At 39.4% G+C, this 21,471-nt stretch overlaps 7 protein-coding genes across 9 annotated transcripts; 2 read left to right on the top strand and 5 right to left on the bottom strand.

Annotated features, from left to right (window-relative positions):
- The first annotated feature begins 1,548 nt into the window (after nucleotides 1–1,548).
- On the top strand, nucleotides 1,549–2,414 carry LOC6572504 (FK506-binding protein 2). Its single transcript, XM_001998575.4, has 2 exons — nucleotides 1,549–1,755; nucleotides 2,077–2,414. Exons 1-2 carry the CDS (start codon nucleotides 1,606–1,608, stop codon nucleotides 2,344–2,346), a joined length of 420 nt encoding a protein of 139 aa, XP_001998611.1. The 5' UTR covers nucleotides 1,549–1,605; the 3' UTR covers nucleotides 2,347–2,414.
- On the bottom strand, nucleotides 2,388–5,890 carry LOC6572505 (zinc finger protein 271). The gene is made up of 6 exons (XM_001998576.4): nucleotides 5,627–5,890; nucleotides 5,362–5,571; nucleotides 5,067–5,299; nucleotides 4,083–5,004; nucleotides 3,318–3,914; nucleotides 2,388–3,251 (listed from the first exon to the last, which is right to left on the bottom strand). The coding sequence occupies exons 1-6, from the start codon at nucleotides 5,756–5,758 to the stop codon at nucleotides 2,436–2,438; spliced, it is 2,910 nt and encodes a 969-aa protein (XP_001998612.1). The 5' UTR covers nucleotides 5,759–5,890; the 3' UTR covers nucleotides 2,388–2,435.
- A 97-nt stretch (nucleotides 5,891–5,987) lies between these two features.
- On the top strand, nucleotides 5,988–8,944 carry LOC6572507 (heme oxygenase 2). Its single transcript, XM_001998578.4, has 3 exons — nucleotides 5,988–6,049; nucleotides 7,809–8,014; nucleotides 8,073–8,944. The coding sequence occupies exons 2-3, from the start codon at nucleotides 7,837–7,839 to the stop codon at nucleotides 8,822–8,824; spliced, it is 930 nt and encodes a 309-aa protein (XP_001998614.1). The 5' UTR covers nucleotides 5,988–6,049; nucleotides 7,809–7,836; the 3' UTR covers nucleotides 8,825–8,944.
- Nucleotides 6,071–7,452, bottom strand: LOC6572506 (transcription initiation factor TFIID subunit 12). 2 transcript variants are annotated; one of them, XM_015166460.3, is made up of 3 exons: nucleotides 7,355–7,452; nucleotides 6,768–7,175; nucleotides 6,071–6,686 (listed from the first exon to the last, which is right to left on the bottom strand). In XM_015166460.3, exons 2-3 carry the CDS (start codon nucleotides 7,026–7,028, stop codon nucleotides 6,366–6,368), a joined length of 582 nt encoding a protein of 193 aa, XP_015021946.1. In that variant the 5' UTR covers nucleotides 7,029–7,175; nucleotides 7,355–7,452; the 3' UTR covers nucleotides 6,071–6,365. The 2 variants fall into 2 exon arrangements, with proteins under 2 accessions (XP_015021946.1, XP_015021945.1); XM_015166459.3 differs by having other exon boundaries at nucleotides 6,768–6,999; nucleotides 7,355–7,448.
- On the bottom strand, nucleotides 8,827–13,274 carry LOC6572508. Its single transcript, XM_001998579.4, has 7 exons — nucleotides 12,917–13,274; nucleotides 11,058–11,578; nucleotides 10,434–10,993; nucleotides 10,139–10,377; nucleotides 9,607–10,082; nucleotides 9,180–9,546; nucleotides 8,827–9,124 (listed from the first exon to the last, which is right to left on the bottom strand). Exons 1-7 carry the CDS (start codon nucleotides 13,197–13,199, stop codon nucleotides 8,931–8,933), a joined length of 2,640 nt encoding a protein of 879 aa, XP_001998615.1. The 5' UTR covers nucleotides 13,200–13,274; the 3' UTR covers nucleotides 8,827–8,930.
- A 682-nt stretch (nucleotides 13,275–13,956) lies between these two features.
- Nucleotides 13,957–17,826, bottom strand: LOC6572510. The gene is made up of 5 exons (XM_001998581.4): nucleotides 17,544–17,826; nucleotides 16,641–17,161; nucleotides 16,018–16,577; nucleotides 15,228–15,957; nucleotides 13,957–15,138 (listed from the first exon to the last, which is right to left on the bottom strand). The coding sequence occupies exons 1-5, from the start codon at nucleotides 17,794–17,796 to the stop codon at nucleotides 14,575–14,577; spliced, it is 2,628 nt and encodes an 875-aa protein (XP_001998617.2). The 5' UTR covers nucleotides 17,797–17,826; the 3' UTR covers nucleotides 13,957–14,574.
- A 1,119-nt stretch (nucleotides 17,827–18,945) lies between these two features.
- LOC6572511 lies at nucleotides 18,946–21,039 on the bottom strand. 2 transcript variants are annotated; one of them, XM_001998582.4, is made up of 4 exons: nucleotides 20,854–21,039; nucleotides 20,229–20,586; nucleotides 19,651–20,171; nucleotides 18,946–19,591 (listed from the first exon to the last, which is right to left on the bottom strand). In XM_001998582.4, the coding sequence occupies exons 2-4, from the start codon at nucleotides 20,548–20,550 to the stop codon at nucleotides 19,067–19,069; spliced, it is 1,368 nt and encodes a 455-aa protein (XP_001998618.1). In that variant the 5' UTR covers nucleotides 20,551–20,586; nucleotides 20,854–21,039; the 3' UTR covers nucleotides 18,946–19,066. The 2 variants fall into 2 exon arrangements, with proteins under 2 accessions (XP_001998618.1, XP_032583803.1); XM_032727912.2 differs by having other exon boundaries at nucleotides 20,229–21,039.
- Between the last annotated feature and the right edge of the window lie 432 nt (nucleotides 21,040–21,471).

Raw genomic sequence — 21,471 nt, 5'->3', positions numbered from 1 at the left:
TATGTGTGAAGAGTATACCGAACTTTTCAAACCGTTTGCCATGCGTTTTCGTTATTATTTGTGGGAAGGGTATGAAGGCGTTGGTGCGCATAATGAAAATGTTTTCGCGACGAGCATGCACACACACACTTACAGTATGCTACATGTACTATGAGCATTTGTATGCCTGTGTGCGAAGCTCTTGCTGCCTGTAGCAATTTTAAATCCCAGCATTTGCATTTGGTCGATCTTGTGAAGTGCTCACATACATATGTATGTATGTATGTATATACATTTGATTGTGTGTACGCATGGGAGGCGCTGCTCACAATTTTGGGATATAACTTGTAGAAGCACTTGTATGCCTGTGTGCCTTTACATGTGCGTGTGTGTATGTGTTTGTATGTATGCATGGGAGATGAACATTGGCGTGTGCCTCCCTCAACTTAGAATGGTGTGAATGATTTTGGGCTTTGATTGAAGAGGCGCGCTTATGTTTAAGTACCTGTTTTGATTCAATGATCGTGGGTTTACCTATCAGAATGAATGTTTTTTAAAAATGTGGTACCTGATTAATCCAAATTTTTGTAAAAATTATCAATTTGACCTATTTACGTATTCATCTTTTTAAAAAGGTGTCAAATTGACCTACATATGTATGCACAAGTGCAAGGGTTAAAAAACACATCCCATTTTGCCCATTGGAATTAATCAGGTACCACATTTTTAAAAAACATTCATTCTGATAGGTAAACCCACGATCATTGAATCAAAACAGGTACTTAAACATAAGCGCGCCTCTTCAATCAAAGCCCAAAATCATTCACACCATTCTAAGTTGAGGGAGGCACACGCCAATGTTCATCTCCCATGCATACATACAAACACATACACACACGCACATGTAAAGGCACACAGGCATACAAGTGCTTCTACAAGTTATATCCCAAAATTGTGAGCAGCGCCTCCCATGCGTACACACAATCAAATGTATATACATACATACATACATATGTATGTGAGCACTTCACAAGATCGACCAAATGCAAATGCTGGGATTTAAAATTGCTACAGGCAGCAAGAGCTTCGCACACAGGCATACAAATGCTCATAGTACATGTAGCATACTGTAAGTGTGTGTGTGCATGCTCGTCGCGAAAACATTTTCATTATGCGCACCAACGCCTTCATACCCTTCCCACAAATAATAACGAAAACGCATGGCAAACGGTTTGAAAAGTTCGGTATACTCTTCACACATAAGGGTAGGCATGGGCTCTCGCTGCGAAGAAATTTCAATTTGTGAGCGCTGCTTGTGCTCACATGCATACATACATATACATATTTGAGAGAGCAGAGAGCATCGTGAGAGAGAGAGAGCAAGGGAAACATTCAGCGCAGAGGGATCCTTTGTTCAACAGTCGACCATCTCGGTCGAGCCCATGAAGTGAAATGATTGTGCTTTCGTATGTTTTCGTAGCTCGAACCCAAAAAGTGAAGAGCCGAGCAAATACGAAGTGTCTGGGAGATAACTCCCGAAAAAAAGTGTGCAAAACGCTTTACACTACTTGTCCGGTCTATGTGTTCTCTGGTTAGTGCTTTAACAAAACTAAAAGTCGTGTCGGAATGAAGTTGCAAAGTTTATTATTAATATGCGCGCTTTTTGGCGCCGCCGTTGCTAGCGAAACCCCCAAAGTGAAAATCGGCGTTAAGAAGCGTGTGGAAAACTGCACGCGAAAAGCCAAAGGCGGCGACTTAATTCATGTGCACTACAAGGTAACAATGCATAGGATTTGCCGGACACGACAGTTTTAGTTGTTTAATTAATCCATATGAATGCTCAGAGTTTCATAAAGTTAAATAGAGTTTGTCAATGCCATTTTACATGCTGTGAGCAAACTGTCTAAAACTCAGTTGTAAAGACCCCCGCCACAGATAATTTTAATAGACATAAATATACATACATACTTATCGTGCAATCCAGCTACAGTTTGAGAGTCACTGCACCTGGGGTTATATTTTGAGAGATTAGAAGAGAGCTTTTAAGCACTTAATGTGATTGACATATTTATTAATAGATTACATTTGGCTCCGCAGGGCACTCTACAAGATGGCACCGAATTCGATAGTAGCTACAACCGTGGTAAGCCCTTCTCCTTCACCCTGGGCGCTCGCCAAGTGATCAAGGGCTGGGATCAGGGTCTCTTGGGCATGTGCGAGGGCGAACGTCGCACCCTGACCATACCGCCAGAGCTGGGCTATGGCGCCAGTGGTGCAGGCGGTGGCAAAATACCGCCCAACTCAGTGCTAGTATTCGACGTGGAGATGATGAAGATTGACGCGAAGAATAGCGGGGATGAACTGTAAATCAAAATAAGTAATATTTATAAATGTACAACAACAGTGTGTTAATAAAAACAAAATATATATTTAAAGCAAATTCTTGTAAACATAAACTAAGCGGTTGCTGTGTGGCTGTTGTTAGCGTTGGGCCGCTCCTCCACCTCGTCGAAGTGACGTCGCATCATGCGATGCTTCTCCAAGGCGGTTCCCTGTATAAAACGCTCGCCACAGGTGCCACATATGAAGGGGCACTCGCCCGTGTGCTGCTGCAGATGGAGTTTCAGATCCTTCGCCTGGCGATAGCTCTTGTCGCAGTAGGTGCACTTGTGTGGCTTCAATCCGCTGTGCGTCAACATGTGTCGCTTTAGCTTGTCGGACCGGGCGAAATCCTTGCCACAGACCGTGCAATGGAAGGGCTTCTCGCCCGTGTGCATTCGCCGATGAGACATCATTTCCGAGTGCCGCGGGAAGGCCATTTCACATAGATCACATTTGAACGGCTTCTCGCCCGTATGCCGACGCATATGGGTGACCAGTGTCGCCGCCGACTGGGTTTCCCGACCGCAGAGCGAGCAGAGGAACTTCTTGATGGCCTCCTTACGCTTCCGATCCCCATTGATGTGCACATCGCGAATGTGATTGTTGAGGCGCGCCTTCATCTGGTACGTGCGATCGCAGTGCGGACACTGCAGCAGCTGCACATCCTCGGCCGCAATAGCGGGATTAGCCGCCACAGCTGACAGCTGATCTGCGCTGGCTGCATCGCTAATGGCGGCCGCAGGAGCCGACTGCGGATCAATGCTGCCATGCTGCAGCAACATGTGCTGCTGCAGATTCTCTGGCCACATGAATTTGTAGCTGCATTTACTGCACGCCAGCTTCTTCTCGGCGCTTTGACACTGCGATTGCTTGTGCTGATCCATGATGCTCTGGGATGTAGGGAAACAAAGAGCTCAGAATCTCATCTAGACAACAGGTAAGATCATATCTCTCACCTTACACACACACTTGAATATGCAGAACTCGCATTCGTGCGGCATTTTGTCGAACCGATGCATCGCTCGCTGGTGCTGGATCATCTCGTATTTCCGCTTGCACTGCACTTTGCACAGCTCGCACACGTAGACGGGTCGCGCGCTTGGCGAGCCCCTCGCCTGCTGTATTTGCAGCTCATCCTCCGTTTCAGAATCGCCCAATTGCAATTCGTACCCGGATTCGTTTGTAATCGAGTAGTTTTGCAACGAATCGTAGTTCTGGTGCAGCGACAAGGCCAGCTTAAGCTCCAGCTGGATGTGCGCTCGCAGGTCACAGATGCGTTCAAAGTGGAGGTTACAAATCTTGCAGGTGATGCGCTTAACGCCGTTTGGTTTCGCGGTGGCTGCAATTAGCGTCTCGGCGAGCGGTATATCCTGCTCTCGTATACCATGACGCTTCAGATGCTTCACCAAATAATCACGTCGATAGAACTTGCGGGTACACCATTGGCACGGTATGAGTTTCGATTCCTCCGCATGCACGCTGAGCATGTGTACGGTGAGGGATTTCTTCTTGTCGAACACACGCTTACAATCGTTGCACTCATAGGTTTGATTCTGGGGAAGGAAGTCAATATGGTTTACATATATGGAGTATATAGATCAATATAAAACCTTGCAGAAATAGCAGATCGATTAATGTATTTCCTCAACTATGCTTGATTACTCTACACATATCTCATATCTGCTATGTTTGCATGGTAATTTTAATCTTATATCTCTTACAATAATTCGGTGTTCACGTATATGCGCCTTTAGATTGTGACGCCAGCGGAAGCGCAGCGGACATCTGTGGCAGAGGAAACGTTTCTGAGCATTTTTGCACTGCAGCTCGTTGTGTTGTCGCAGCAGCTGCAGGCTAACAAAGCGCGCATCACAGCGTCCGCAGACATGCGGCGCATCCAGCCAGGCGTGCGCCAGACGTTGATGATCAAAGAGCTGGTATTTACGTTGGTAGCGTTCGTTGCACAGTTCACAGGTGTACTTGGCTTTGGGTATGTTGCGCTTCAGCTGCTGCTCATCGACATCCCGCTCAGCATCGCTTTCTGTCTCGGAGCTATCCAGGTCCATTTCATAGCCCGACTGATTGGTAATGGAATAGAAACGTTGATAAATGCCGGCATCCAGGTCTTTGCGTATGAGCGCTTTTAGCTGCTCCACGCTGATATGCTTGGCATCTGGATAGAAGAGCTCGGCCAGCTCGTGCGGCTGCATATTGGAGCGTGCACCGAATCCAACGATATCCGGATGCTGTTCGAGATGACGTCGCAGATCCGCTATCTTATCGTATTGACTCTGGCAAATCATACACTCGATTAGCTTATAGCCATGTGGCTTGCACATGTTTAAATCTATATCCTTGGCCTTTTTACTTTCGCCCAGATTCGCCGACCGTTTTGAGTCCCGATGCACCTTCAAATGCGACTGCAGAGCCTCTCGATGACTGAATTTGCGTATGCAATAAGAGCAGGAAAACCAATCGGTCTTTGACTTATGCGCCCGTGTTGCATGCTGCTTCAGATATTCCGGTCGTTTGAAAATCTTGGGGCATTCGGTACACTTGAAAATGGAACGCTTTACAGAGCGAATTGTTCCAGTTTGCTTCCACTTGCGTGCGCGCTGTTGCAAAGGCAAATCATCAAGGGATCTGTAAATAAAAGCATTAATTAATAATTAATAATAATAATAATATAAGTTTAATATATATACTCTTCATCTTCAATATCAGCTTTATATTCTTGTGGCTCTTGTGTATTTGGAGTGCGGCCGGCGGTTGGCTCCACCTCCTGTTTTACTGGCTCGAGCATGTTAAGCGGATCATTGGACTTTTTGTTATCCAGCTCCAAGTCCATATCGTTGGCATTTTGTACTGTTGTGAACTCTGGCAGTTCTGTGCAGGTGATATCATTCTCAGCCTCCTCCTCCTCTGTTTCCATTTTGATCTGCATTTATATACATAAATATGTGAATACCCATTTTTAGTTGCGACTTGACGGTGATAAACCTCCACATGTTGCTCGGCACACAGCTCCATGGGCGCCTCCTGCAAACAGTCGTTGACTGTAGTTTTATTGCTCTCCAGGCGGTCCACATGATTCATCAGGAGCTCATTTGCTGCCAGCGCCTGCTTCACATAATAATAGGCTCCTATTAGCTTTCTCGCACAATTACCACACAGACATTGTGGCAGCTGTTGCGCTAATGTTTCATCCAACTGCAATACATACAATTTTTGATTAGAAGCAATATATATTTATGGGAAAACTTACTTCAATGTGCGTTAGTTCAGCTAAAATATCGGAGAGCTGTTTATCCGGAAATCGTTTTGTGGATGTAGCCAGCTTGTATAGTTTATCCGTGTCTCTTGCATCGCATGTGCGACACATGACGGGTAGCTTCATTATGTTGAAGTTTTAATAATTCTTAACACATTTACAAAACAAAACATAACACAACAAAAATTTGCATGTCCTGTTAATTTACTAAATACAGAGCAGTGCAACTGTGATGACACAAGCACAGGCACGAAAGAACGATTGCAAATCGATAAGTCACGTGATATCGTATCACATATCGGTAACATCAAGACATGAATGATTTTTGTATGTCATTCGTCTGACATATTAGAAGTTTTAGTTTTAAGGAGCTTTGCCAAAACAATTTCTTCAATACACCAGATTGACAAGCGAAAAGTAAGTAAACAATTTTGCCAATTATTTAAGACAAGTTTATTTGTTCTTATTAGGTAGTGTGAGTGTGCTTATTTATTGCTTCATCATTACCTATCTAGACCTAGAATATTGCAAATAAAAAACTTCTTCGCCCGCTTTAATATTGTTTTCTGTGTATATTAAAAAAATCTGATATAATTTGTAAACTACTTTTTAGCCGTGCTCTAACTTTTCTTCTTATAAATAAAGTGGAGTGTTGTCTTATGAAAATGAGAAATGAAAATAAAAAGTATCCTCTTGAAAAATCAGATACCACGCGAACGTACGTCCTGCACATCTAGTATTTCTTAATAGTTTTCCTAATTAAGGCCAGACGCTGTTTATGCGCTTCGGTGACTGCAGCACGTTTATACGGACGCAGCTCATCCGTGCCGAAGCCTGGTATCCACATATTATATTTCCGCTCGAAATGCAGCTGTACATCACGCACCTCGATCTTATTTGATTTGCGATGTTTGGCAAATGCGCTCGTCGATTTCACGGTATCTTCAACAAAGTCATCGATGATCTGCAGCAACAGTTCCTCAACATCCTCATCCAGCTGCGTGGTGGTGTCCACTTCGCGGACCAGTTCTGTGAGTCGCGGCTTGGTTAACATCTACAATAGAGTAAATAAGGAATTATATGTATGCATATATGTATATTTATATATTTGTACAGTGGTTGGGTTTGTGCTTACAGGTGTATTCTCTGCGCCCGTTGCTGCACTGTGGCTTGTGCTCTTATTACCACTAGCCCCTGCACCACCGCCACTACCACCACTACCACCACCACCAACACCAGCAGCAGAGGCTGATTGAGCCGCTGTTGCGCCACCGTTCTGTGTGGACGAGGAATTACTGTTGTTGTTGTTTGTCATGGGGCTGTGCTGTGAGGGCGATGCCATTGGTGTGTCGTGTTGCCCGCTGTTGCTATCGAGAGTGGTAAAAAGATCCGACATTGCGTTTTCGATAGTTTGATTTTTTAATAGATACAAATTTTGTTTTCTCTTTCTTAAATACTCTACTTAGGCAATGGGATTTAGAATTTGGAAAGAGATGAAACCAAAGCGTTGCAGTTGTGTATCGTTGTTGTTGAATGTTGTGTACTGTAATTAGTGTGTATAAGTGCTTGATTTGTGTGAGAGATAGTTTTAATTGCAAAATAAAGGTATACAAAAACAGAGTATAATTTGTATAATGCCAAACATTTTACATTTACTTCATTTATATATTTGTGTGCTTGCGTCTACATAGCCATTAAGTACATTAACAATAAAACACTTACTATTCGACTAATTTATTTGATTTTTTATAATTAAACTGTAAATTTATTAAGAACAACAAAACAACAAGTACATCTGTCTTGCAGGGTGTTGTAAAACAACCAAACATTGCTAAATCAGTATTAGTGTTGGTAGACTCTGTCTGATAACTATACGATACTATGCTGCCATACATCGATTATAAGATATATAATAACACAAAATAAGAACACATTATTATATTGCTCCAGTTAGCACAGTATTTTTCTTCACCATTTTTATTAATGTACCACAAATATTTATTATAATTATAATTTATTGACATAAAGTTGTCACTTCTTAGTAATCGATAACTAATGCAAGCTAGTCTTATCGAATATTGTGAAATCGAAACGAAGTTCATTGTCTTGAGTTCAAAGAAGTTTAAATTACGCATCATTTAGTAAAACGTATATATAATACGTACTTTAAATTCAGTCAAAGGCGAACAGAGAGGTTAGTCAAAATGTCAACGGAGGCGGCAACACTCACTCCAGATATCAAGGACACAAGTGAAAATGCAGAAAGCGCTGACGTCAATAATGAGGATTATGTGGACATGACTTTTACCAAGGAAGTGCGTCAAGCGACAAAGGATGTGCACAAGTTAACGGATGTATTGGTCAATGCTAAATTTGCAATTGGTAAATGATTGCCAAGATATAAAAAACAAAAGTTCTTTATTCAATCATATTTCTGCAGCTCTATCTGATGATGAGGTCTGGTACGATGGCCTTTTGGTCTTCTATGAATTATATAAATTTTTTGAAACGCATTTGCCAGAAAGTCTACTACCCAAAGAGTTGCATCGTGTCGCTGCGTTTGAACGTGATTTTGCTTATTTCTATGGCGCCGATTGGAAGAATTCCTATGAGCCGCGTCCAGCTGTCAAGGAATATTTGGCGCACCTGGAAAAGGTGGCGGCCAAAAGTCAGGTGCTACTCTTTGCCTTTGCTTTTCAAATGTACATGGCCTTGATGTCTGGCGGGCAGCTGTTGCAAAAGAAGCGCATGATCGCACGCAAGCTCTGGATCTTTCCCAAAGACAACGCCGAACAGGAGGAGCAGCAAAAGCAAGCCGAAGCGGATGCTGCCGCGGCAACAGCCAAAGCAGCAGCCACCGCTGCAGACGATGGCATTACTGAAAACGATCTTCGTGCACGGCCGATGCCGGTGCAGGTAACTATCTCCCAAGTGGGTTGCGAGGCGACATATTTTCCTGTCCGTATAGCCACACTGAAAATCAAGCTGCGTCGCATTTTCAACGAAGTCTATGGTAAACTGAATGAAGAGGAGCGTGCCGAGTACATTGAAGAGAGTCGCAACGTCTTTCGCATGAATATTAAATTGTTGCGCACAGTCAAAGGCGTGAATCGTGCTAATCTGAAGAAATTAGCCATAGCCGTTGTTTTTATAGCCGGTATTTATGTGGCTATCAAATTAGCTGTGAAGTGATATGTTGTTTTAAAATGTGTTTTTAATGTTACATTTAATCTTAGTACACTTATGGTATATATGTTTGTTCGAAGCCAAAGGTAATAAAATTTAACGTTAGTTAATCTTATATATCCAATAGACCGCGCCTATTTATCCACGGCATCAGAAGCTCAAAGTGCTTTTTGTAGGTTTCGCTGCTATATAGCTGATCACATAATGCATCGATTGCTGAGCCATCTTTGTCAATTAGATCGGTATCTAGTTCCTCAATGGGATCCCTCAGACATAGAGACAAGGGGCCAATCACAGTGCCAGCAGCTGAAATACAAAATTGTTAACAACAGGAATAATATCAACCTAGTTGAGTACTTGCCATGTATGGGATGTTTTTGTAAAATTATTTGCAATTCCTTCAAATTGGGAACAAAGCCCGTATATTTTAGTAATTGAACGCTTTCTATTAAATTCTCATGATAGTATCTGATTAGATAGTCGAATTGCTCGATTTTTAAATTCAATTCTGGCGAAGTCATCAAGAAAAAGTAAAGATCTTGTGCAGGATTGCCATATTTTGTCACTTGATGATCTATTAAATAGACCTCTTTCACTCTGCCTTCCTGATCATGCTGGAACATCACATTGTTTATCCACAAATCTCCATGATTTAACACATTAAACTCCAGTTCATCCACCTTCGCATCCTCAATGCATCTGTCAATGTAGACATTGCAGTAGGCTTCCTATTCAAAGAAGTTTATTTTTGAATTTATAGTTATTATTATTATACATTTGTGATTTACCAATTTATGGGCATATTCCTCAACACCCTTGAAGTTATGTTTCATTCTACCAAAACTCTCTCCGATGGATTCGTAGAGCTTCTGGAAAATTTTCCGTGAGTTTTCGCAAATCTTTCCATCGTTGTATTTGGATGGATAGGGTCCATTCTGCTCCTTGTATTTAAGGGAGGCAGCATGCCACTGAGCAAGTTTCTTTAGTACAGATTTGGTATGGTCCAAGTCAAGGCCTTGTCTGCGATCCGCCATCTTAAATCCAATCCTCCGAAGATCTTCCATTAGTAAGTAGCTTTGCTTGATTGCCTTGTTGAATCTGTAGCTCCTGGGACTAAACCGAATCGAGTGACCCGCTTCCGTGTATAGCTGCTCAAAGGCTGGCACGTATTTTCCATACACCTCCAACTCCTTAGGAAAATAGTTGGCGATCTCACTATCCGCCTGTATTTTCAGCACGAAATCAAAGTTCTTAGTACTTTTGTCTAAGAAGTAGTTGGACTTAATTTTGGTTATTGTGTACACTTTATGTCAGAGTTACCTTTCAGCTGTACTTCTATATTCACTTTGAGCAGCGAGTCGCCATAATTGTCCCCTGGTTTGGTTGCTGTCGTTGAGGTGCCTCCAACAATCTTTTCGAATTCGGGCTCTTGAGCGACAATTAACTCTGCAAAATCTTGACTATTCAACCAATCCAGACCAAAGTCCTCTTTGGATTTGTTTTGCTCAACTGGGACGATTGATGGTGCAGCTGTGACTGGCAGGGTCTGTGGTGGCTCGCTAAAAAGAACATAATTAGTCTGATTTAAGCACTGATTAGGTAGAGCCTAACTTACTAGATCTCCAATAAACCCCGATTGTCCAGCCATTGCAGAATCTGTTCAATGCAATGCTGGTATCGCTTGTTCGTGTACATTTGCTTCTTGAAGTTTGCTCCTGCCTCACTGTCACCAAAGAAGTTATCGAACGTGGCCGACTCCGTTGGATCGAGGAGCACCACAGGCAGCACCAAATAGCAGGCCATTATGGACCAGCAGCCATATTTATAGGTCTCCATTTGCAGCTCCACCAACTTGGGCACACGCTCCTTATAGTCGAGCAGCTTGAGATGTTCAACCAGTTGATCGTGATAGTATTTTATGAAGTAGTCAAAGTAAGTTAGCTTGTAATTCATGTCCACTGAGGTCATAATAAAATATAGAAGATCTGAGGCAGGATGGGCATATCTGGGATTCTGGAAATCCACAAAAAGCATATCCTTCAGATTTCCAGCCTGATCGAACTTGAAAAGTAAATTGTTGACCCAACAGTCTCCATGGTTGATGACATTAAACTCATGAGGTTTTGCCATTCCCAGAGATATAAAATTTACACGCATTTTTTCAAAATACGTTGCCTGAAAGCAAATGTAAGTATGCTAAGATAAGTGACTTCCAAATCATTATAAGTGATTTTATTACCAATTTCTTATGATATTTATACCCGTCTTTATAGGTCTTTACATTCTCAAGGAAAACTTTCTGCGTAGACGCTAACATAGTGTTCAACATGTCCATAGCCTTTTGAACATCTGATCCAAACATGCCATACATAATACTATCTGTGTATGGTCCATGAATGCTTTTGTAGACAGCGCTTGCGGCGTGATATTGAGCTAGTTTTCGAAGCACCAGCTCGGCCTGTTCTACGTTGAGGCCCTTTACGCGATTCACGTTCTTATATCCATCCTGACCCAGGTCGTACATGAGAACGGTGTTTTTGAGTTTGGGCTCGATCTTGACGCCTTCATTGAATCTGTAGGCGCGGGGTGCAAGGGTTATATCTAAACCTTTCGACTTGTAGAGCTCCTCGAATTTCGGTATCAGATCTATGTAGACCTCATTCTCAACGTCGAAGAAATTAGCCACTTTCAGCATTTCTTGCATTTGAACAGAGTCGTGCGGTACTTTCATCATAAACGAAACTGGTTTTATCGTCTTATCTGGTTGAGAAGTAAAACAGAAACTATACATTATAATATCGGATAAGGGATCCTCTTTTAACGCTTGTTGCTTTGCTTGTTTATCTATTCTGACTTGTAGGATAAAAAATAAATTTTCCCGGCCTCTGCAGCCACTTTAAAACTTATTGGTGCTTAAATAAATATGGTGACGACTCTGTTGATATTATGAGTATTGCAAATAACTTTATATCAAACTAATAAACGCAAAACGTGATTGATGAATATTTAAATACATATGTACATACATGCCTGATTTATCTATTGTATCAGCATAGCTCGCAAATGAGTGTTCATCGGGTTTTCTTAAATGCTCTGCTTCGTAACATAGCCGAAAAGATTATGCCGACCGATTCGCTCTGAGCGGCTCTCTTTGTTTTGTTTAGAATCGGTTTCTGTCAAGCGCTTCGCATTGACTCATTCGTGTGACGTTCTCAAATGAGTGTCGCGTAAAGAGTATTACGATTTTCGCTCCCACAAAGACTCTCAGCAAAAGACAATTTGACTAAAGAACTCATCAGAAATGATCTTTGTCTTCGTGTGCATAAAAACATACATGGTATACATTCCAAAAGAACGAAACAATCGCGTGTGATTACCCATACATACGCAAAAGACATTTGCCGCTCGTTTGCTTACTCAATATTGTCTTGCTTTTGGTACACTTAGTCGACTTGTTCGATCTTGTATCCAATAAATGATCTCGACAATAGAACTGGCTTTGATGCCAGCAGTTAATTTGTCAATGATCGAAGGCAGTAGTCTGGATTATCTATTTCATAACGCTGCTCAATATTGCGCTCTATAAAACAACTTCAAATGAGAGGAAAAAGATCAAAACCGTGTGACTTTCTCCGTAAGTCATTTTTCAGGAATGCTAATATATTTTTCAAGAACCCTATAAATATATATATTTATAAATGTTTCTATGTTAAAAAGTTTTGTCTTAGGCTGATAGTCATTTATCAGAAACTCATGTGCACGGGCAGTTGGTCCTAAATCCAAACTTAACAAAAGACAAATTGCGCAGCGGATAGTATCATATATGTAGACATATACATATGTTATCTCTAAGCTTATAAGAGTGTGTATTTAGCGACAGTCGCCGCAGGTTATTAAATAAATAAAATTAGATAACATGAATGTTATAGTTATACAAAAATGAAATCTTTAGAAGTTAGTTTAGAAAACATAGCGAACGCAGCTCTAAAATTGAGAGAGATATTGCTAGATACCGATATTCTAGCTGCTATTCTAATCATTATTGAAATACGCAAATATAATAAAATGAACAACAATTTAAATTTACATTTCACTCACCTATCAGCTCCGCCTCAATTTTTACTCTCAGCATGAGGGTCGCATAGTTCTCTCCAGCTCCCATGGCGGCTTTCGCATTAAAGCTGCGAATCTCTGAGAACTGGGGTACGTTTTGAGAGAGTATTTCCACAAATTGCGATTCATTAATCCAATTGGGAACGGGCGTCGCAGTGACTACCACTGGAGGAGCATCGGGTACTGTTGTCACGCTGGGTTTTGACTGAGTATCGTTCACGGGTGCGATGCTAGCCTCTGGTTTTTTCTTGCTATTATTGAGACCCATGACAGATATAAAAACTAATAAAGATGTATAGCGATTGCGCGATATTTCGTTCGTACGTCTGTACGGTTGGACAAATGATTTTCAACTGAGCACTTGTTATTATAATTACGTTGATATTTATACCCAAGATTCACTGATAGGCGCTACAACAACTATTTTATCAGCGTTTGTTGGCCATTTGAGTACGAACAAAAAAAAAAAAAACAGTATTATTGAATATGTAACAAACCCCATCAACGACAATTTAATTATAATTTTATAAATGCTAAAAGCAAATAGATAACAAATTGCAACAGTATTATTCAATCTAACAGTGGACTGTTGAAATTAACTAGAATGATTTGCCTGAGGTCTATACAATAATGACTTCTATTATATTTGTTCGTATGTCGTATGCATCATATACTATACAAGTCGTATACGTCATATAGGGAATTTTTCGTATCTACGCTGCAAACTAGTTTGGTACAAGTTCGAACTTGACCTTGAACTACTATTAATATGAATATAATATAAAATAAATATTGTAAATATACTTCATTGTTACTATCGAAGTTGGATGCATGGGAATCAATGATCTTGTTGAATCGTCATTATTGAGTGATTTTTGAGGTATAATTTTCAATAGATGCACATCATTCAAATTTCTTTAAAAAGCATCAAATAACGGAAGTTATATATTTTTTGTAGTTTTTAGGTCGGTTTTTTTTCCATTACTAATGATTTTATTTATTTATTTTTTTGATAAGACACTATCAAATTTGGGTTTCATTCCTTCTCATAAACTTTAGAACCTCTTAATGGCATGAAACAACGGAAGTAAAATATTATTTATGGTTTTTAGGTCAGTTTTTGCCGAAACTATTGCGCTGAGGAAACAAATTGATATAGTAATTTTAACTAAGTGTAAATTATTATGAACCAATTTTGGTCAAATGATGATATAATTAAGCTCATATTTTTAAAGTTATTAGTTTTAAAATTACTTCTATGTTCATTACTTTTATGTTCATTAAAATAAACCTTTACAAATTAATAACATTAAAAAAAAAATAATTTTATACTGTTTTATGTTCGTTTCGCATCTAGTTGGATGTAGCTGTTCCTCCCGGGAAATGCAGCTGTTCCTCCCCATCCATGGTATCTGATCTTAGTAACTACAACAGTGGAAATTAAAATATGCATTTATATGGCATTTTCTTGTCGTATTTGTTTTTTCTTATTAATTCCTCGCATTTCCCATTTTCAATGGGTTCAGTGTATAATTAGGTATAATGAGGTACGTATATTTTCTTTATAATTCATTTCTTATAAATATAATTTCTTATAATTTCATTTCTATAGCAGAAATATATACAGGCGGTCCAGTTAAATTTTACTCAATATCTAAGAGGCCTTTGCTATTTAGCCAAGGATAGACCGCCTCAGCATGTCTACGATATCTGTCGTTGCAAAAGAGCTTATTTTTAAACTCCTGGCTCTCCTCATTGGTGCCCATCATTGTATCAATGCTCGCATTTTCGGTGGGATCGACCAGTACCGTCGGCATTATCATCGCCGTTGTAGTTACGGCGCTCAAGGGATTCTTCAGCAGAATGGTGTGGAGCTCACTGAGCGTTGGTATGTGTCGGGGATACTTTAACAACTCCAGATTGCGCTGCAGTTCGGTGTGATAGTAGCGTATAAAGTAATCGAATTTCTCAAGCTTTATATCTAGACTAGGTGAGGATATTAGTAGGTAATACAAATCAACGGCGGGAGTGTTGAAGGTCGATCTCTGGAAGTCCACAAAGATTGTGTCCGTAACCTCGCCCTCTGCATTGTATTTGAACATCACATTGTTTGTCCAGCAATCGCCATGATTTAGGCAATTGAATTGGGTTTCATCATAGACGCCTGCTTTGATTTCATAATCGATGACATTGTTAAGTATTTTGGCCTGTGTAATAATTATTAATATTTGAATGGAGTAAGAAATATCTTTTTCATTTTTTTGTATTTAACCTTCAGCTATAGTATATAACTTACCACCTTATCGCCAAAGATTTCGCTGCCTTTAAGGCTTTGCATTGCCTTGATATTTGCAGCGATAAAAGATTTCGCCAAATCATTTTCATATACGGGACGTATGCTCTCATTGTAGATCGACTTATCCAGGCAGTCAGCATAGCGTCCTTTGGTTACATAGAGCTGTGCGGAAGCGGCATGTAACAGGGCCAATTTGGACAGGACCTGCTCCGTTTCCTTTAAACTCAGTCCCTGCAGGCGATTTGCGTTTTTGTAGCCCGTTAGACGAAGATTCTGCAAGATAATGTGATCGTAGTCGGGCATACTCGGCAGGCTATAGCTCTTGGGAGCAAAGACAACGGTTTGGCCAGACTGCTTGTATAGCTGCTCCAGCTGCGGAATGACATCGGTGTACATGGCTATTTCCTTCTTGAAGGTTTGCATCATGTCGAGAATCTCTGCGTCTTTCGCTGGTGGAACTTTCAGCATGAAAGACTTACTCAATGGTTGATCATGAACTGTTTGGAAATCAATATCGACAGAGAGCATTATGGAGGCGTAGTTATCACCCCCTTGGGTGGCTTTCTTAACACGGAAAGCCCGAATATCCTTGAAGTCTGGAACCTCTGCTTTGAGCAGTTCTACGAAATGGTCTTTTTTAACCCATGAGGGCACACTTGAGTCGATCTCGACCTTCTCAGCTGAGGGAATTGTTGGCACAGCTGCAGCTTGGAGTGCTTGTGGAGGCTCGCTAAAGAAACAATAGTATTGTATAGTCAGCTTTGGACTTCGATTATATAGAGTAACTTACTAGATCTCTAATAAGCCGCGGTTATCCAACCACGGCAGAATCTGTTCGATATACCGTTTGTATCGTGTGCTCGTGTACATTTGCTTCTTGAAGTTTGCTCCTGCCTCACTGTCACCAAAGAAGTTATCGAACGTGGCCGACTCCGTTGGATCGAGGAGCACCAGAGGCAGCACCAAATAACAGGCCATGATGGACCAGCCGCCATACTTATAGGTCTCCATTTGCAGCTCCATCAACTTGGGCACACGCTCCTTATAGTCGAGCAGCTTGAGATGCTTAACCAGCTGATCGTGATAGTATTTTACAAAGTAGTCAAAGTAAGTTAGTTTGTAGCTTATGTCCACTGAAGTCATAATGAAGTATAAAAGATCCTGTGTAGGATGACCATATCTGGGATTTTGGAAATCCACAAAAAGCATATCCTGCACCTTTCCAGACTGATCGAATTTGAAGAGAAAATTGTTGACCCAACAATCCCCATGGTTAATGACATTGAACTCATCAGCTTTAGGCATGCTCATTTCAATAAACAATTTGTTGACCTTCGAAAAATAGGTCCTCTGAAATTTAAAATTAAAATGCTTAAGGCATGTTCTTTAATATATATTTGATGTGCTACATACCAACTTCTCGTGATATTGTTCGCAGTTTTCATAGTTTTGTAGAGTATCTAGGAAAATGTTCTGTGCGGACACAAGCATTTTCTCCATCATAGCTATTGCTACCTGAGGATCATTACCAAACATGCCATACATAATACTATCTGTGTATGGTCCGTGAATGCTTTTGTAGACAGCGCTTGCGGCGTGATATTGAGCAATTTTTTTGAGCACCAACTCGGTCTGTTCTACGTTGAGGCCCTCGAAGCGATTGGCGTTCTTATATCCATCCTGACCCAGGTCGTACATGAGAACGGTGTTTTTGAGTTTGGATTCGATCTTGACGCCTTCATTGAATCTGTAGGCGCGGGGTGCAAGGGTTATATCTAAACCTTTCGACTTGTAGAGCTCCTCGAATTTCGGTATCAGATCTATGTAGACCTCATTTTCAACATCGAAGAAATTGGCCACTTTCAGCATTTCTTGCATTTGAACAGAGTCGTGCGGTACTTTCATCATAAATGAATTATGTTTGATGGTATTATCTAATTTTAAAATTGTAGCCAAAATAATCATATTATAATATCATTCCGTATAAAAAACTAGAAATATATATAGTTTTCTTCTGTCTCCAACGAATCTAACGGCTTCTACACATACATACATACATATGTATGTATTAATTAATTTAAAATATTTATTGTTCGCTATTTATTGTTCTATCTCATATTCCAAAATATTAAAAGTCATAGCTGAATTTATAGATTTTGGCCTCCATATAGGAACCTAGTATTCATAATCTTATCTGAGAACGTATTGGCGTGTGCAGACCTCCTGCGATTATAGCAAATTTAATTTTAGCATTCATTCATTTAATTCATACATTGAATCGGAATTGTTAATCACTCATTTCTACGTTTTACTAACCTTTGAGTTCTACGTCGATTTTCACTCTTAGCATGAGGGTCGCATAGTTCTCGCCAGCTCCCATAGCGGGCTTTATATTGAAGCTATGAATTTTAGAAAACTGGGGCACAGTTTGGGTGAGAATTTCCACAAACTGTGCTTCGTTAATCCACTGGGGGATGGGCACTACATTCACAATCTCTGGAGCTGCACTTGGCTTTGTGACAGATTCCTCTTCATACTTATTTTTTGACTTGCTAAAGCTTAGACCCATTGCTGATCTTCAATACAAATATTTCGCGATATTCCAACGTCTGCACGGTTAGACAAGTAACTTTCAACTGAGCATTTGTTATAACATTTACGTCGATATTTATACCCAGCCTTTACAGATAGCTGCCGATAAAACTAATCATTTTGTCAACTGGTGGCATAAAATAAAAATTTTATTGTGTCACCCTTCTAATAGATTATGATTATCGAATTTTTTATTTTTTTATTTATTTAACTGTTACAAAGAATTAATTCTAAATAACAAAGTTTGAAGCCTGTGAAACAAAGGCCTTCAGGCAGCTATTATCAAATATTATGTCTTTTAATAGCGAAGCAAGTTGGTTTCCCATATATATTGTAAATATAACATGTATCTTATGTTTTTGCAGTTGATATGTGAGGTCAAAACTACAGAAAACTCTCTCAATATCTTCTTACTAAAGCTCACTTTACAGATCTTTACAGATCTCATACATACTATTACATACTGTCCATCTCAATCAATGAATATGAAGCGGGTAATTAATATAGATCATATAATATAATATAAATCAGTTTAATATAATTACAACCGTGTCGAATTGCTTATAAATCGATTATTGGTAGAATCACAATGACTACGTAATAATTTAATAGTAGAACTTTTCCCATAATTTGCTCGGCTATCTAATCGCCATACACTCAATTTTACTACTGATTATATTTATATATATTCATAAGTGTAAGAACTCCGTTTGTGTGTGCGTCAGTGGTTCTGATTAAAAGGTAGCTCACTTTTTTGTGTTTCTGAAAGGTCTATGACCGTATGGGGCCTGGCCCCAGAACGTATTGTAAATATATTTTAGATCGGCACGATGAACTGAGTCGATCTAGTCACAACTTTTTAAATGACCTCGAAAGCAAAAAATCTAAAGACCAATATTTCAAATACATATTCATTATATCAAATATGATGATGAAATTATAACTCTTTCTGGAATAAAATATGTTCTATAATTAAGTTGCCATAGTAAAGCCTATGAATGCACAAATTCTGCATAAATATCAGTTCTGCACATTATTATTATCGAAAAATCCGCAATATTAATATACGAAATGTATTTAAAAATATTATTTTGATGAGGATCTGGGTTTATTACTTTAACAAAAATTTTAAAATCTCAAGCAAAATGTATTTGTTGATAAATAATTAATAAATCTATTTCATTTGAACAACCCGAACTCTTGAATCTGTAATCTTAACCTGAAGAGCTGATTTATCGAATTGAATGCTACAAATCCAGTAGACCACGATTATCCAGCCAGGGCATTATTTGTTCAATATTTTCTTTATAGCGCACATTCGTATATAACTGGCTCTTGTATTCCATCGGTTCCTCACTTTGATCTAATAAAACGATGGGTAACACCATCACAGAGGCTGTAATTGCCCATATACCATATTTATAGAGTTGCATGTGGAGTTCGCTTAAGGTGGGCAAACGATCCTTATATTTCAGTAATTGCAGATGTTCGATCAACTGATCGTGATAATACTTAATGAAATAATCAAAATGCGTGAGCTTGTAATCTATGTGTACCGAGGACATGAGAAAGTTGAGCAAGTCTGTCGATGGATGGCCATATTTTGGTAATTGAAAGTCCACAAATTTCATGTCCTTCAGATTGCCAGCGGTGTCGAATTTAAAAAGTAAATTGTTTATCCAACAATCACCATGATTGATAACATTAAATTCACTGTCATCAAAGACGCTAAGACTTAGAAATTTGCTGCTCATTTTGGCGAAAAGTTTTGACTAAAATAAAATAAAAATTGATATAATATAAAATTGGATTGAGGATCAGCTCTACTTACAAACTTATCGTAGTACTTGTCGCCATTTTTAAAGTAGTAGATATTTTCTAAAAACATTTTCTTAAACGGGCCCATTATACCCTCTAATATGGATATAGCTCTGTCCTTGTTCGATGCAAACATAGTCTGCGTAAAGAGTTCCGGGTAGGGTCCGTTGAGGGATCTACATTGTGCACTAGCTGCATGATACTGGGCCAGCTTTCGTAAGACCAACTTGGTCTGTTCCACATTAAGGCATTCCAGGCGATTCACATTCCTATAACCATCCTGGCTCAGATCGTACATGAGCACCGTATTCACCAGCTTCGGCTCCTTTCTCAGGCTCTCCGAGAATTTGAAGGCACGTGGAGCAAAGGTGATGTCAAAACCTATTGACCTATAGAGTTCCTCAAACTTGGCAATTAGTTCCGTATAGGCAGCGTTTTCAACAGTAAAGAAGTTCACAGTCTTTAGCATCTGTTGCATTTTTGCTGATTCGTGGGGTACTTTCATCATAAAAGCCAATGACTTTGTGGATTTATCTTAAGAACAAAATAAAAGATAATACAAATGAAGCGGTTTTACGATTTGGGACTAACCTGTTAGCTTCACGTCTATGGCTATTCGCAATATCAATGAGGAATAGTTCTCACCCGCACTTGAGGCGGGCGATATATTAAAATTTTGAATTTTCGAGAACTGTGGCACATTGGCACTTAGGATTTCTAAAAACTGTTTCTTGTGGATCCAATCAGGTACTAAATTCGAATCGAAAAAATTTGGCGCCTTAAACTGAGGACTGATCTCTGCATTCACATTTCGTACTGTTTCCATAGGGATGGACTTCTGGATATTACTTCGATTGTTTTTAGTGCTCTGTGTTTTATTATTCTGTACTTTCTTCGAACTGCTCTGACCCATGTTGATACATTGAACTAAATACAGAAACTTTTACAACTGTAGAGCAATAGACAAGAGGAGACAGACAAGTACAAATTACTAATGAAGCTGGTATATAGAAATGATTGATTTCAATCTATTCGGCTAGTTGTCAGGCTTGGTAAACACCTGTATTATTCAACTGAGCTTAAGCAGATATTGAAGTGACTCAACGTAATTCTTGTTCAGTATAAAATGTTCATTAATGAGTGATTACTAATAGGGTATCTCCTATTTCGCAGATGTAATATATTCCAATCTGTTGCCTATCCCATAGACACTTACTGACATATCTTCTGTTTTTTCCCAATTGACAGCCATATTAATCTAATTAACATGACTAGGCCGGTATATTCCTCATCTTTCTGTTATTTGTATGAATATCCGTTTTAATACTGAAATTTCTATTGTTTATTTTCCATTTTTGAGCCTACTATTTCTATTTCTTTCTAAAATGACAGTTAACAAATGATAAGTTATTCAAATCCGTTTTATATCAATATTGTTTTATTTATCTTTGAAATAAATTTATTAGATTATTCGATTCCTTAATTGTGAAGCTTATTTATAAACAGTAAGTACTTCCATCCTTATTTTATTCTTTTCCAATTCCTTGTAGTTCATCGGCGTCGCATTGGGTCTGTTGCTGTTGTCCTTCGTATTTAAGAGGGCAGCCTTTTCCAAAGTATCTTCAGGCAATCTCTTACAGTGAGAAAGCGAATTCGATGCAAAAAACGCTTTAATCAACCTCATTGCTTTAAGAATAATAACTGTCTGATCTTTCAAAAAGTAAATTAATTTATACAACAATTATTGTCATAGGTCTTGCTATTATACATCAAAAGCTTTCCCTTTCAACAAGTACACGAAAATGCTCTTAATCTTATCTTCATCTAATAAAAT

This window comes from Drosophila mojavensis, unplaced genomic scaffold (assembly GCF_018153725.1).
Source record: "Drosophila mojavensis isolate 15081-1352.22 unplaced genomic scaffold, ASM1815372v1 contig_19, whole genome shotgun sequence".
NCBI lineage: Eukaryota > Metazoa > Arthropoda > Insecta > Diptera > Drosophilidae > Drosophila > Drosophila mojavensis.
The sequence above is the reverse complement of the archived record's forward strand: the minus strand, read 5'-3'. Positions and strand labels throughout refer to the sequence as shown.